This window comes from Eretmochelys imbricata, chromosome 15 (genome assembly GCF_965152235.1).
Source record: "Eretmochelys imbricata isolate rEreImb1 chromosome 15, rEreImb1.hap1, whole genome shotgun sequence".
Lineage (NCBI taxonomy): Eukaryota > Metazoa > Chordata > Testudines > Cheloniidae > Eretmochelys > Eretmochelys imbricata.
Genome location: NC_135586.1, coordinates 30,841,591 through 30,857,027, shown reverse-complemented (window position 1 = coordinate 30,857,027; position 15,437 = coordinate 30,841,591). Strand labels below are relative to the sequence as shown.

At 43.3% G+C, this 15,437-nt stretch overlaps 1 protein-coding gene across 1 annotated transcript in view; it reads right to left on the bottom strand.

The window, feature by feature from the left end:
- The window catches only part of GRK3 (G protein-coupled receptor kinase 3), a 118,519-nt gene that overhangs the window by 30,129 nt on the left and 72,953 nt on the right, over positions 1–15,437 (bottom strand). The window contains exons 10-12 of the mRNA XM_077834949.1: positions 2,919–2,997; positions 1,364–1,494; positions 376–470 (exon numbers count right to left, since the gene is read on the bottom strand). Coding sequence (XP_077691075.1) covers positions 376–470; positions 1,364–1,494; positions 2,919–2,997 — 305 coding nt within the window. The remainder of the gene's footprint in view (positions 1–375; positions 471–1,363; positions 1,495–2,918; positions 2,998–15,437) is intronic.

Genomic DNA, 15,437 nt, shown 5'->3' with positions numbered 1-15,437 from the left:
TCTTGTACACACATGAAGTGCCATCACACCCATTGCACTAAATACAAAATTAATATGAAAAATAAGTTTAAAAGGTTACCCACTAAGATCAGTAAGGACACATGGGCATATACATAGCTGCTTTAAAAAGGGGCACAGTCAAGTACATGGTCTATTTCAAGATGGTGACCTGCATGCTAGCAGAAACCAGTGTTCCTAAGCACTCTTGTGATTTCCTTTCAATAGCAAAGCTCTTTGGGAGAGAATATAAGCAGTTTAAAAGACAAAAATATATAAGATTAAAAATTAGATTTAGCATTGTGAAATCAACTTAAAACAGGGCAAAGGATTTGTAGTTCGTATAACTAAATATATCAGAGTTCATGAAATACTTACACACTAGCATGTGGTTTCTTTTTGGAAAAATCACAAGCAAGACCAAGGTCTGATATCCTTACATGTCCGTGCTCATCCAGCAGGATGTTTGCAGGCTAGAAGCACAGAGAGAGAGAAGTGTTACTGGCAACTGAAAAATACAAACCTTTGATCAACAGGACAATTTCAGAAATCAACACACCTGACTTCTATGCACCTCTAGCCTATGACAATTTCTATTTTTACTAACGCTATACAAAATAAGTACCAAGCAGTTTTGTACAATCAAGGCATGATTAGACATGAGATTGGATTGGCCTTTATACCGTACCAACATTCTACAAATAAGGAAAACCTCAAAGGCAAGAAAACAAACCAGGTTTGAAAAATTAAGTTATAACTTTCAGCTGAAATTCACTCCAGGGTGCAAAGACGAGGGCCTAAAGTTTTAAGTAATGCATAGGGCCTTCTGCTGATCCTCTGCCTTCTCAAACTGTAAACAGGCTATTTTAGATCCCAGTCTATTCTCTTAAGACATGTTTATACTATGAGTTGGTATTCAGACAATTCCCCCCACCCCTCCCCAAACAAACAAACAAACATATTCCCTCAAGGCTGACCATTACAGCCCTGCAAATCTGTGGATATCCACTATATATCATGTTAGCAGATCGCTGATTGGATGCAGATACAAATTTTGTATCCGTGCAGGGCTCTAATGACCATGTGCCTTTCTTCTTGCGATTTTCCTTCTTTTCCTTTCTATCAGAAGTTCTTATATGGTTGATACCTAACAGAAGCTTACTCTTTATTATAATGTATGACAATCATTTATGGGAAACACTTATTAGAAAATTCAAAACAAACTTTGAAAGAAGTAATCAGCATTCTCCTAACATTTGGTGACAGAAATTATTCTGGAAACAAAAAGGGGTTTTCATTAAGTTTCTTATATTCCTTAGGTTGTTCATCACTACCCTACAACTGACTGTGTAAATAAAATGGTTACCTTCAAGTCTCTGTATACAACAAATCGATTGTGCATGTGTTCTAAGCCCAGGATGATTTCAGTAGCATAAAACCTCATCTCCTTCTCAGAAAACACACCGTGCTGTGAGAGGTGGTAGTGCAAATCTCCTCCTAGAATTAGAAAAATTGGGATGTAATTCATGAAAAGGGGAACAGTAAGCCCTGTTACATTGGCAGGTAGAAAGCTGTATTATGCAGAGCTACGTAAGGAGGAAGATAAAAGTCTACTCATTTGTAGGTTCCGTTGACCTGTGTGACAGGAAGGTGCTTGGATTCACATACTTAGGCACTTACAGGGGATGCTTTCATGCATTTGAGTGTACATGAAATTAATAAAGCTGAGTAGATACTCTACAAGTAATCAGCAAATATCACTTCATTTTAAACATGAATTCATATCACCCATGTTTGCTCCTCTTTAGTGATTGCTTTCAGTGAACATTCCAGAAATTAAGTGTCACCTGCAGTGAATTTCAGTCATGTATGTGGGTTTGCAAAGAAATTAAAGTCTCTATTTGCATGTGGAATTATTCAGGCTGGAAGGGCTTACACATTCATCCAGTCAGGGAACAGACACAGCACAAGTGACTTATCTAACAAATCACAACTACAAGAGGTTGAATATTTGTATTGAACTGTTCATGATCAAACTACAGATTTAAAATAATGAGCCATAACTATTTTCAGAGTCATAGATTGAAAGGCCAGAAGGGCCAACTGTGATCATCTAGTCTGACTTCCTGTATAACACAGGCCAGAGAACTGTCCCAAAATAATTTTTTAGAGCAATCTGAATAATCAACTACCATTTTGACTTAAATGAGGTTACTCATATGCATAAAGTTACAGACATTCTTAATTGTTTACATGATCTGATCCTTAAATTACAAAGTAAGGTCTTGATCCTGCAGTGCAATGCGCCAAGGTGCACCCTAGCAACGGAAGGCATCTCACTGCAGGATCAGGGTCAAACAGCAGGCCCCCAAACTGCTGAGGAACGTCAGGTACCACTGACTTGCCAGATCTTCTGCCATGGACACGGTGGATCACTTTCTTTGTGTCTCAACTTCACCTTTATTGTAAAGCTTCCATGATTCTGCTTTCCTCATTCTCCTCCTGCTTTGCTGACGGTTCCTTCATTATTTTCTTGGGTGCCTCCCCATGTTCTCGGTTGTCATCCTTGAGTTCTACATTCAATCTCTCTGCATGCTATCTCAAGGAGACCTTATCCACTGCCACCTTTATGTCCAGAATTTCCCAACCTACCTCCCCCTTTTGTCTCTTCTTGTATCTATGACTGCCTTTCAGATCTCTCTCCTAGACATCCTAAAGCTATCTAATTAGATATTTTCAATCTCTTTCTAACCCTGTCCATTTCCGCCCTTTTATTTCTCCACTTTCCTCCCATTTCTCACAATCTCAGTGTTTTCTTTGGCTCGTCACATGCCTTCCTCCCCTCTTCTACCAAGCTCTCCGTGAGTCCTGTCACATCCTTCACCGTTCCCAGAACGGCTCCTTTCATTAACCTTGCTTACCATTCATCAGGTCCAGGATGAAGCAGAGTTTGTCAGGGGTGTGGAAGGCATAGGTCATACACACTATAAAAGGGCAGTCCTGTAAAGGAAAGCAATGAAGAGTTTACCTCACATGATATGCAGTGCCCTTGTTACATTAAGATATCTTCTAAAATGATTTCTGTTTTCTATCTATACACTTTGATGTACTCCATATGCAATTTCGCGAATGCTAATATTTTCTTGTTTTCAGAACAAATATATAAAATGAATATAGGTAATCAAACACTGCAACTAATGACACAATTCTCTTCTGAAGATTTGCAACTCCAAGAAGCACTCTCACAGATCATGTTCCAACATTTCTACAGAAGGAGGAAGTGTGACCTACATTCCCACTCGCCTGATAATTACAAAAAATATGTTAAAGCTCACAAGCTATGCAAGAACCTAGGAAGTAACCAGTACGGTCCCTTTGGGAATGGAAAAGAAAGGTGGGTGACTGAGATTACAGGAATACTGTTTAGACAGTTGAAACAGAGGAGAGACTAAATCATTTGAATGAATTCATATGGGAAATTCTGGTAATTAGAACAGGTAATTTTATCCTTACCTGAAATTAAATTTCTGAACATTCGTGAAATTCAATCCAGTCAGTGGGGTTGCTCTGAGTCAAAGAGCAGGCAATTTAGAATTTTGGTGCCCTCTGTTGGTCATGTAAAACTTCCCTCAGCTCCCTAGTTGCCTTACAACAACTAGGAACAACAGTTAACTCACGCGATTAACTCAAAAAAATTAATCGCAATTAAAAAAAATTAATCGTGATTAATCGCAGTTTTAATGGCACCGTTAAACAATAGAATACCAACTAAAATTTATTAAATATTTTGGATGTTTTCTACATTTTCATATATATTGTATTCTGTGTTGTAACTGAAATCAAAGTGTATATTATTTTTTGTTACAAATATTTGCACTGTAAATAAAAGAAATAGTATTTTTCAATTCGCCTCATACAAGTACTGTAGGGCAATCTCTTTGTTGTGAAAGTGCAACTTACAAACGTAGATTTTTTTTGTTACAGAACAACTCGAAAACAAACCAATGTAAAATTTCAGAGCCTACAAGTCCACTCAGTCCTACTTTTTGTTCAGCCAATCGCTAAGTTTGTTTACATTTACACAAGATAATGATGCCCTCTTCTAATTGACAATGTAACTAGAAAGTGAGAACAGGCATTTGCATGGCACTTTTATAGCTGGCATTATAAGGTATTTACGTGCCAGATATGCTAAACATTCGTATGCCCCTTCATGCCTCCATGCTGGTGACGCTCGTTAAAAACATAATGTGTTAATTAAATTTGTGACTGAACTCCTTGGGGAAGAATTTTATGTCCCCTGCTCTGTTTTACCCGCATTCTGCCATATATTTCATGTTATAGCAGTCTCGGATGATGACCCAGCACATGTTGTTCATTTTAAGAACACTGTCACAGCAGATTTGACAAAACGCAAAGAAGGTACCAATGTGAGATTTCTAAAGATAAACTACAGCACTCGACCGAAGGTTTAAGAATCTGAAGTGCCTTCCAAACTCTGAGAGGGACAAGTTGTGGCGCATGCTTTCAGAAGTCTTAAAAAAGCAACACTACGATGCGGAAACTATATAACCCAAACTACCAAAAAGGAAAACCAACCTTCTGTTGGTGGCATCTGACTCAAATAATGAAAATGAACATGCATCGGTCCGCACTGCTTTGGATTATTATTGAGCAGAACCTGTCATCAGCATGGACGCATGTCCCCTGGAATGGTGGTTGACAAATGAAGGGACACATGAATCTTTAGTGCGTCTGGCACGTAAATATCTTGCAATTCCGGCTACAACAGTGCCATGAGGACGCCTGTTCTCACTTTCAGGTGACATTCTAAACAAGAAGCAGGCAGCATTTTCTCCTGCAAATGTAAACAAACTTGTTTGTCTGAGCAATTGGCTGAACAAGAAGTAGGACTGAGTAGAATTGCAGGTTCTAAAATTTCACATTGTTTTATTTTTGAATGCAGTTTTTTTGTACATAATTCTACATTTGTAAGTTCAACTTTCATGATAAAGAGATTGCACTAAATTACTTGTATTAGGTGAATTGAAAAATCCTATTTCTTTTAGTTTTTTACAGCGTGAATACTTACAATCAAAAATAAATATAAAGTGAGCACTGTACACTTTGTATTCTGTTATAATTAAAATCAATATATTTGAAAATGTAGAAAATATCCAAAATATTTAAATAAATGGTATTCTATTATTGTTTAACAGCACGATTAATCGCACAATTAATCACGATTAATTTTTAATAGCGCAATTAATCGTGATTCATTTTTATAATCGCTTGACAGCTCTACTAGGAACACAAATAATTTAAAACCTATTAAGAAAAACACAAGCATTTGCCCCATAGTACACAGGTGATGCAAGAATCAAAGACTAGATTATGTAATCCAGAAATGCAAAACAGGGTGTAGTTTTCAGACTGAAGTCTGTCAGTGTACAGAAACCAAACTTTTAGGGAATGGTTACATTTCCCTCTCTGTACACAGTGTAAACTCAGTCCAGATAGCTGGCTTCTAAGGTGTACGGCAGAATAGAATCCAGGTAGGAATAAACTACTTTATTACTGGTTCTCTCTTAGAGAAGAAAGGTTACTTGCCATTTTCGTCCAGATGTGTGGTCCCTATCTGTGTTCCAGTGTGGGCACATGCATTCCATATGCCTGAGACCAGAACATTCTTGCTAGCAGTGTCTGTTGGTCCATGCCTGTGCCCCCTCTATTCCTCATGCTCTGAAGCAAGGGCGTAACGGGTATGAGAAATACCTGCCTCTCCAGTACATTTCTACTGCGAATAACCCTAGGATAAGGCTCCACAACGGGGGCAAAGGAGACTGGGTAGCAGAATTCAGAGGGAGACCATACATCTTGAAGAACTCCAGCTGCTGTAGAAGGTAAATAACCTTTCCTACTTTTTTGAGTGACGGTCCCTATATTTCACTGTAGGTGATTCACAAGCAGTATTCGCTGAAGAAGAGGGTGCAAAGACTCCTGCTGTACCACGGATTTGAGGACCGCTCTGTTGAAGGATGCATCAACTGAAGAAGCTTATATCAGGGCACAATGTCTCGTGAAAGTGTGAACAGAGCCCCACGGCACCACTTTACAAATTTCCAGGACAAGGACTGCTCAAAGTGAGGCCACCAATACAGCTTGTGCAGTAGTTGAGTGAGTCCTCACACCTTGCTGTTGGCTCGTTACAGAGCGGGATACAACCTGAAATCCATTTAGACAACTTTTGGGATGAGACTGCTTCACCCGTCATATGGTCCGGGAGGGATACAAACCATGTTGATGATTTCCTAAAGGATTTAGTCCTCTACAAGTAGAATGCCAAGGACTGACAGACATCCAGCGCTTCCTATCCTCATTGGTGGCAAGCGGCTTTGGGAACAAGCCAGATAAGTGAAGGGTCTGATTTAGATGGAATTACAAGATCACCTAGGAAGTGAATTTTGGGTGTAGTCTCAGGGAGACTTTGACACTATGGAAGGCTGCAGAAGGCAAATCACTTATAAAGGGCCCCCAGCTCACCAACTCTTCTGGCTGAATCAACAGGCACCAGAAAGGCAATATTCATTCATAGGCGGGCTAAGGAACATGTGGCTCAGGGTTCAAATGCATCTTCGTTAATGCTGATAGGACTAGACTGAGGTTCCAAGTCGGTGTAGGTTTTAGTATCAGGGCAAAGATTCCAACTACACCCTTTAAAAATGTACTGTCACAGATGGCTGAGGATACCCTTCGGCTGACAATCATGACAGGTGCTAATAGCCCCTAAGTCAGGGGTGGCCAACCTGAGCCTGAGAAGGAGCAAGAATTTACCAATGTACATTGCCAAAGAGCCACACTAATACGTCAGCAGCCCCCTCATCAGCTCCCCGCCCCGCTCCCAGCGTCTCCCGCCCACCAGCAGCCCCCCCGATCAGCGCCTCCCCCTCTCTCCCTGCACCTCCTGATCAGCTGTTGCGTGGCGTGCAGGAGGCTCGGGAGGGGGGAAGGGGAGGAGCGAGGGCATGGCAGGCTCAAGGAAGGGGGTGGGAAGGGGTGGAGCAGGGGCAGGGCTTGTGGCAGAGCCAGAGGTTGAGCAGTGAGCACCCTGTAGCACACTGGAAAGTTGGCGCCTGTGGCTCCAGCCCCGGAGTCGGTGCCTAGACAAGGAGTTGCATATTAACTTCTGAAGAGCCGCATGTGGCTCCGGAGCCACAGGTTGGCCACCCCTGCTCTAAGTGCACCCACAGGACTAAGAGACAGACCCGGACCCTTAAAGGAGAGGTGATATTCCATGGATGCTGGAATCCTCTGGTGTTATTCACCAATGTAGAAACCAGATAGCAAATCTTTTCCACTTTGCTATGAGGCACTTTCTTGTGGACTCCTTCCTACTACTGTTAAGGATGGCCTGAACTGATTCTCAATGTGTTTTTTCTAGGTTTGCTGCCCATTCAAATACCAGGCTGTTAGGTGAAGGGATGCTGGATTGAAATGCTTGATCTTGCCTTTGTCCTGTGTCAGTAGGTCCAGGAAGAGATGGATACCAATGCATATATGTGCTAATATCTGGCGTGTGCTGGGAAACCAGAATTGTTTGGAACATCTGGAACCAATCAGGATCACCAACGCTCCCTCTTTCTCAGGACCCAAGTGTGATGAAGCGGGACTGTTCTTAATGTTTCCTCTGAATATTGTGGGGGTGCCTCAGTTTCCCCTGTTCTTAAGTATCTAGGTGGTGGGATAAGGGTGTATGATCGTTGCAGAGCCCTAGAGGGCAGGTGTGTGCAGGGGTCTGGACACACAGAATGGCCAACACCCTGTTTCCTGGCAACTGATGGCCTGGGCCCTTCCCCCTGCAAGGTGAGAGCTAAAGGGTTGGAGAACAAAGGAATCAGGTGACCTCCTAGCCCGGGAAAGGGACAAAGCCCAGAGGAGGAGGGGCTGGGGAGAGTTTCAGTTTGGGGCTGGCTGGGGACGTGGAGTGAAGTGCAGATGTGGTTGCCTGGCTCACTGCCCCTCAAAATGGACCCAGCTGAGGAGTCCTGTTCTCTGCACCTACAAGCTCTGTTTTAGATCATGTTCCTGTCGTCTAATAAACTTTCTGTTTTACTGGCTGGCTGAGAGTCACGTCTGACTGCGAAGTTGGGGTGCAAGACCCTCTGGCTTCCCCAGGACCCCACCTGGGCGGACTCGCTGTGGGAAGCGCACGGAGGGGCAGAGGATGTTGAATGCTCCGAGGTCAGACCCAGGAAGGTGGAAGCTGTGTGAGCTGTGTGTCCTGCAGACAGTCTGCTCACAGAAAGGAGACTTCCCCAGAATCCTGACTGGATTCGTAGGGAGCAGTTCCAGAGCATCCATGACACCAAGTTAAGAGATGAGTGGAATAGGTGGGATGGCATATGTTAATTGTCACGACCACGGAACTAGAAATACATCTCCTCCAGAGCCCTGACCTTGACCCACACCCTGGAACAGTAGATTGTGTCTCAGGAGAACAAGTTATGCCCAAAGAGGTCCCCAGACTGGGAGCCCTAGTGCTGAAATATGTTCTGAACGACCGATTCGTGTGGCTCCCATTCGTGGTCTACGGTGAAGTGCCTGATGCGGCTGTCTGATGATGTGTTGAGTATCACCAGAGATGCACTGCCAAGAGGATGATCTGATAGCGAATACAACAGTTCCACAGTCTGACCATTTCTGTACAAGGAAGAATGGACCAACCTCCTCCCCCGTTTGTTGATGCAGAACACTGCTGTCGTGTTGTCCAACACAACTTGAACATGATGGGTTCAAATGAATAATAGGAATCATTTGCAGGCCTCATGGACTGCACTTAGCTGCACAAGATCTATGTGCAACTGGGATTCTCAATGGGTCCATGTACCTTGTGCTAGTGGAGGAAGGACAAAGGGGACACCCACACACAAGATAAAAAGATAGGGGAGCAGATCCCTAGCTGGCATAATTGTCATAGCTTCATTGACATCAATGGAGATAAGCCAATCTACAGCAGCTGATGATTTGCCCCAAAATATAGTGTGTGTCAGAGCCTCCATTTTTTCAGACGTTCAGCTCAGATATAATGAAAGTCGGGAAATTGCCAAGTTTAAATGCAACAAATAATTCAATTTTTGTTGTAAACCCTACTGAATCAATCACTACATTTTCACCGTTTAAAAGAGAGGACAGACACAAACAGTGCAGCAACCCCTTCCCTCCCCTAACGTGAATGTCAGAGACCATTTTTTCCAGATGAAAAATTTAAAGGCAGAAATATGTGCAAAGAAAAAAGTTCCAAGGGAGAATAGTGTCTCTTATCACCGATTTTATTCTGGCTACAGCTCTGAAGAACTTAGCGTACATAGAATCATAGAATATCAGGGTTGGAAGGGACCCCAGAAGGTCATCTAGTCCAACCCCTGCTCGAAGCAGGACCAATTCCCAGTTAAATCATCCCAGCCAGGGCTTTGTCAAGCCTGACCTTAAAAACCTCTAAGGAAGGAGATTCTACCACCTCCCTAGGTAACGCATTCCAGTGTTTCACCACCCTCTTAGCGAAAAAGTTTTTCCTAATATCCAATCTAAACCTCCCCCACTGCAACTTGAGACCATTACTCCTCGTTCTGTCATCTGCTACCATTGAGAACAGTCTAGAGCCATCCTCTTTGGAACCCCCTTTCAGGTAGTTGAAAGCAGCTATCAAATCCCCCCTCATTCTTCTCTTCTGCAGGCTAAATAATCCCAGCTCCCTCAGCCTCTCCTCATAAGTCATGTGTTCTAGACACCTAATCATTTTTGTTGCCCTTCGCTGGACTCTCTCCAATTTATCCACATCCTTCTTGTAGTGTGGGGCCCAAAACTGGACATAGTATTCCAGATGAGGCCTCACCAATGTCGAATAGAGGGGAACGATCACGTCCCTCGATCTGCTCGCTATGCCCCTACTTATACATCCCAAAATGCCATTGGCCTTCTTGGCAACAAGGGCACACTGCTGACTCATATCCAGCTTCTCGTCCACTGTCACCCCTAGGTCCTTTTCCGCAGAACTGCTGCCTAGCCATTCGGTCCCTAGTCTGTAGCGGTGCATTGGATTCTTCCATCCTAAGTGCAGGACCCTGCACTTATCCTTATTGAACCTCATCAGATTTCTTTTGGCCCAATCCTCCAATTTGTCTAGGTCCTTCTGTATCCTATCCCTCCCCTCCAGCGTATCTACCACTCCTCCCAGTTTAGTATCATCCGCAAATTTGCTGAGAGTGCAATCCACACCATCCTCCAGATCATTTATGAAGATATTGAACAAAGCCGGCCCCAGGACCGACCCTTGGGGCACTCCACTTGATACCGGCTGCCAACTAGACATGGAGCCATTGATCACTACCCGTTGAGCCCGACAATCTAGCCAGCTTTCTACCCACCTTATAGTGCATTCATCCAGCCCATACTTCCTTAACTTGCTGACAAGAATACTGTGGGAGACCGTGTCAAAAGCTTTGCTAAAGTCAAGAAACAATACATCCACTGCTTTCCCTTCATCCACAGAACCAATAATCTCATCATAAAAGGCGATTAGATTAGTCAGGCATGACCTTCCCTTGGTGAATCCATGCTGACTGTTCCTGATCACTTCCCTCTCATGCAAGTGCTTCAGGATTGATTCTTTGAGGACCTGCTCCATGATTTTTCCAGGGACTGAGGTGAGGCTGACTGGCCTGTAGTTCCCAGGATCCTCCTTCTTCCCTTTTTTAAAGATTGGCACTACATTAGCCTTTTTCCAGTCATCCGGGACTTCCCCGGTTCGCCACGAGTTTTCAAAGATAATGGCCAATGGCTCTGCAATCACAGCCGCCAATTCCTTCAGCACTCTCGGATGCAACTCGTCCGGCCCCATGGACTTGTGCACGTCCAGCTTTTCTAAATAGTCCCTAACCACCTCTATCTCCACAGAGGGCTGGCCATCTCTTCCCCATTTTGTGATGCCCAGCGCAGCAGTCTGGGAGCTGACCTTGTTAGTGAAAACAGAGGCAAAAAAAGCATTGAGTACATTAGCTTTTTCCACATCCTCTGTCACTAGGTTGCCTCCCTCATTCAGTAAGGGGCCCACATTTTCCTTGGCTTTCTTCTTGTTGCCAACATACCTGAAGAAACCCTTCTTGTTACTCTTGACATCTCTTGCTAGCTGCAGCTCCAGGTACGATTTGGCCCTCCTGATATGATTCCTACATGCCCAAGCAATATTTTTATACTCTTCCCTGGTCATATGTCCAACCTTCCACTTCTTGTAAGCTTCTTTTTTATGTTTAAGATCCGCTAGGATTTCTCCATTAAGCCAAGCTGGTCGCCTGCCATATTTACTATTCTTTCGACTCATTGGGATGGTTTGTCCCTGTAACCTCAACAGGGATTCCTTGAAATACAGCCAGCTCTCCTGGACTCCTTTCCCCTTCAAGTTAGTTAGACAGTCTGCTCACAGAAAGGAGACTTCCCCAGAGTCCTGACTGGATTCGTAGGGAGCAGTTCCAGAGCATCCTCAAGTTATGAGGGAAGCAACTGAATTTCCATATTTGACACTCCTTGGAGAGACAGTATAATGGATACGTGAATTCAGAATACTTTAAAATAACCCCTTATATCTAAATCATCTTGGATAAAATCCAGAATAAGTGGCAAAGTGGCAAAAGAGGACACATTTCTGGTAGTACACCATCCAGAGGAAAATAAATCACAATATCAATTGTAAATCTTCAGAAACTGAACATTACAGGGATTTTAGTGTAATAGAGAATTACTTCAGAGGGACAGCCTTCAGAGTCTCACTTTTGTTTTTCAATATCTAGGCCAATTGTTCTCAACCTGCAGCCCAATCAGCACACAGTTGTGTCCCATGTGACATCCTCAGGACAATACAGACAGTATCTATGTTGTGTGGATGCAGCGCACATTAACAGAGAGAGAGCTGCATATGCAGCCCACAATGATAAATAGATTGAGAACTACTGACCTAGGCATTCAACTTTAGAACCTGGATGTAAAGAATAACAGACACTGAGAAAAAAAGACAAACTGTAGCTGAATAACGGAATCTTAAACTGACATTAACTGGTCTATGAATAAAGACAAATGACCACAGTGCTCTGCTACCAGGATAGTAACTCACTCTTTCCTAACAGACCTTTCTTGAGGCTTGGATAATCAGAGGAAGTATAATTTAACGAAATGTACTACAGTACTCAGAATGCATCTGTCACTTTGAACAGGGGTCCCTTGAAGTGACTGAAGAACTTTGGGAACAGATTACATTTTTCCAATGAAATCAAGACTGTTACAAATTTCTCTAGCAATTGTTATAATGGACAAAGCACCTTTAAACAGGGCCCGTTCTCGATGAAATGTTCGACCACTGAACCTATCTGTTTTGTTGTTCAGCTTACCCAGTTTTGCTAGTATTATCTGATGCTTATCTTTCCATGAGAGAATCCTCAGTGATTCTTGAGCCTGGTCTCCCTCTGCTTGTTCAGATAAACTACAATTGAATGTAGTTTGTTCTTATTAGAACAGGAAACTTAAGGGAGGTAATGGTGTTTTAACACAGACCTGAGGGACCACTGACCTAGTACCTATTCTGTCTCAGTGACAATTTGCTACCTTTTTAGTAGAAAATCTATTATTGTGAAACAATTCCTTCAACAAACAACAATTTTAACAGGTTTTTTTGTACAAGCTCTTCAACTCAAATACTGGGCAGGTTTTCTGACTTATAATACTTTTCACTTTCATAGCACCTGTTAAAGATTTCAGAGCACTTTTCAAACCTTCAGATTCAGAAAACCTCTGTGAGGTACAGTATTATCCCCATTTTACAGATGAGAAAAAACAAGGTACCAAGATGTATTAAGAATTGACTTCCTCAGGTCATGCAGATAGCGAGTGGCAATGCAAGTAATAAAAGGAGTTAAAGTGACATGCATAATCCTGTGTTTTCTCTCTCTAGACCAGGAATCCACTCTGTATGACTTCCTTTACTTAATAAAGGGTTTGGATTTACAGTTTAAAAGATTCTAAGATGAACTTCCAGCTCCACAATTTATCAGTGTACCACATACGTCCTATCCATCAGGAAAGGCAAGTGTCTGTGGTGGTGGGGCAGGGAGAGAACAGCAAAGCAAGGCACAATATTTTTTCCTCCAAAAACCCACCTCCATGAGGGGAGTACCTCCCAGCGCTGGTGCACTGTCTACACTGTCACTTTACAGCACTGAAACTTGCAGAGCTCAAGGGGGTGTTTTTTCACACCCCCAAGCGAGAAAGTTGCAGCGCTGTAAAGTGGCAGTGTAGACAAGGCCTAAGAGTGAAAGACCAATATTCAGTACAACTCTTACAATTATCAAGCTCATAAAAATGTAGATTTGAACATATTAAAATAAACCTTGCTAAGACAAAGGACCACTGTACCATGGAATGTCTTCATTTAACCATATTAACCTTCTCCTGTGCCCCATACAAACATGGTGGTAAGGACTGCTCATAGGAACATGTGGTGCTGCACAGAAGTTTGAGATAAAACTCCAAGATGTGCTCTAAATACTCTCTTACATTTATGGGGGTAAATGTAAAAGGCTTCAGAAAAGATCTTCGGGAGGACTAAGACATTTAAAATCCTGTACTGAAAATATCTTTTAAAGCAATAAAAGGTGTGTCTGTAACAGGCCTCTCTGAATGTCAACTTTTATAACACCAGTGTTTGTATTTCATTAGCATGTAAGGACCCCAGTCAGGGATGAGGGATCAGCCATGCTAGGTACTACACAGACACAACAAAAAGATGATCCCTGCCCCAAAGAGCTCATCATTTAATTAGAAGTTGAGAAACAGGTGAACACATCATTACAGCTGGGGGGAACACAAGGCAACAGTGACACGAGAAAGCAGCAGTTACAGCACATTATTTGCCTGGTCATTTTTGCTGCTTATGTGATTAAAACACACACTAAAATGAAGGGTACAGAGAGGAACACTGAAGGGTGCCAAAAATCTGTATGGAGATATTCAACGTGAAATATAAAATCTTCCTAGCCAAGTGTTCTTTACTGGCTGATGCCTTGGCCTCTGCTGCAACAGCTGCATCTATTTTGGACAAGATATAGTTGGCCTTCTGGAACGTGTAAAAACACATGGCTCATCTATGCGCCTCTGATCCAATGCTGGGAGTTCCACTCTGCCCTGAGAACATCTCCTTGAGCTAGGTTCAGAGGGAGACCCAGCCCTTTAGTCCAGGCATTAGGCTTCTGACTCAAATCCTAGGAAGAAATTGTGGTTTTAGCTACCAAACCAAAATATTCAGAAAAGAACATCTCCCCCAACAACCAGGTCAGATTTTTCAAGGTGATATGATCAGGAGCTCTTGCACTTCTACAGAAGAAGACAGCAGAGAGAAAGATGACAAGAAGCGGTTTTTGCTTTTTAGGGCTCCCCCCCTTGAACCGTATCGATTTTCTCTTTTTTGCATTTGTTCCCAAGTGCCACGTTGCCTGGAAACCACAGGACGGCTACCCTGTGCTACTGCCGTGCTACTGAAGTTACACTCCTATTCTTAGCACAATGAGAGCTAGTGCAAGTAGGTCTGCTCAAGCTGGGAATCACACCCCCAGCTCTAACCGTCGACGTAGCCTTCAAGGCATCTGGTGGAAGAGTCTGAGCCATGCCAGTGGAACTGTGGGCATGTCTGCATTTCAGCTGAAAACCCGTGGCGGCCCGTGCCAGCTGACACAGGCTCAAGGGGCTCAGGCTAAGGGTTTGTTTATTTGTGGTGTTGATGTTCAGGCTCGGGCTGCAGCCCAAGCTCTGGAATCTTCCCACCTCACAGGGTCCTAGAACCCGGGCTCCAGCCCAAACATCTACCCCGCAATTACACAGCACCGCAACCCGAGTCCCACAAGACCGGGTCAGCTGGTCCAGGCCAGCCATGTGTCTTCAATTGCAGTGTAGACACACCTTGTGTGGCTGGAAAGTATGTGCAGGCATTACATGGCCTGCAGAGGAAGAGGGCTTATGGAGGCTAATGCTCCTTGTGTTCCTCAGGGGGCAAATCTATCGCTCTAGTGGAATAGGGAGAACAAGTCTGCCTGAAGTAGACTGTGCCTCTCAGCAGTATCTATCACTCGTTTTGCCTTGTGCTTATAGGGCAATTTGATGGCACTCTCTCTCTCTCTCTCTCAGCCAAACAATACCTCAAAATCAGGTGCCCGGGAGCAAGCTGTACTTCCTAAACTAGAGACCCATTTTGCATCTTGTAAATTTCCTTGATGTGAGCAGCCCTGTTTGTGGGGGCAGTTCCTTGGGTTCTCTCAAGACTCAGGGTGAGGAAGAAAAACAGGAGCAGGAATAAATATATAGGACAGGTGGAATGAAGGCATGTGGAGAGAAAGGGAGTATCA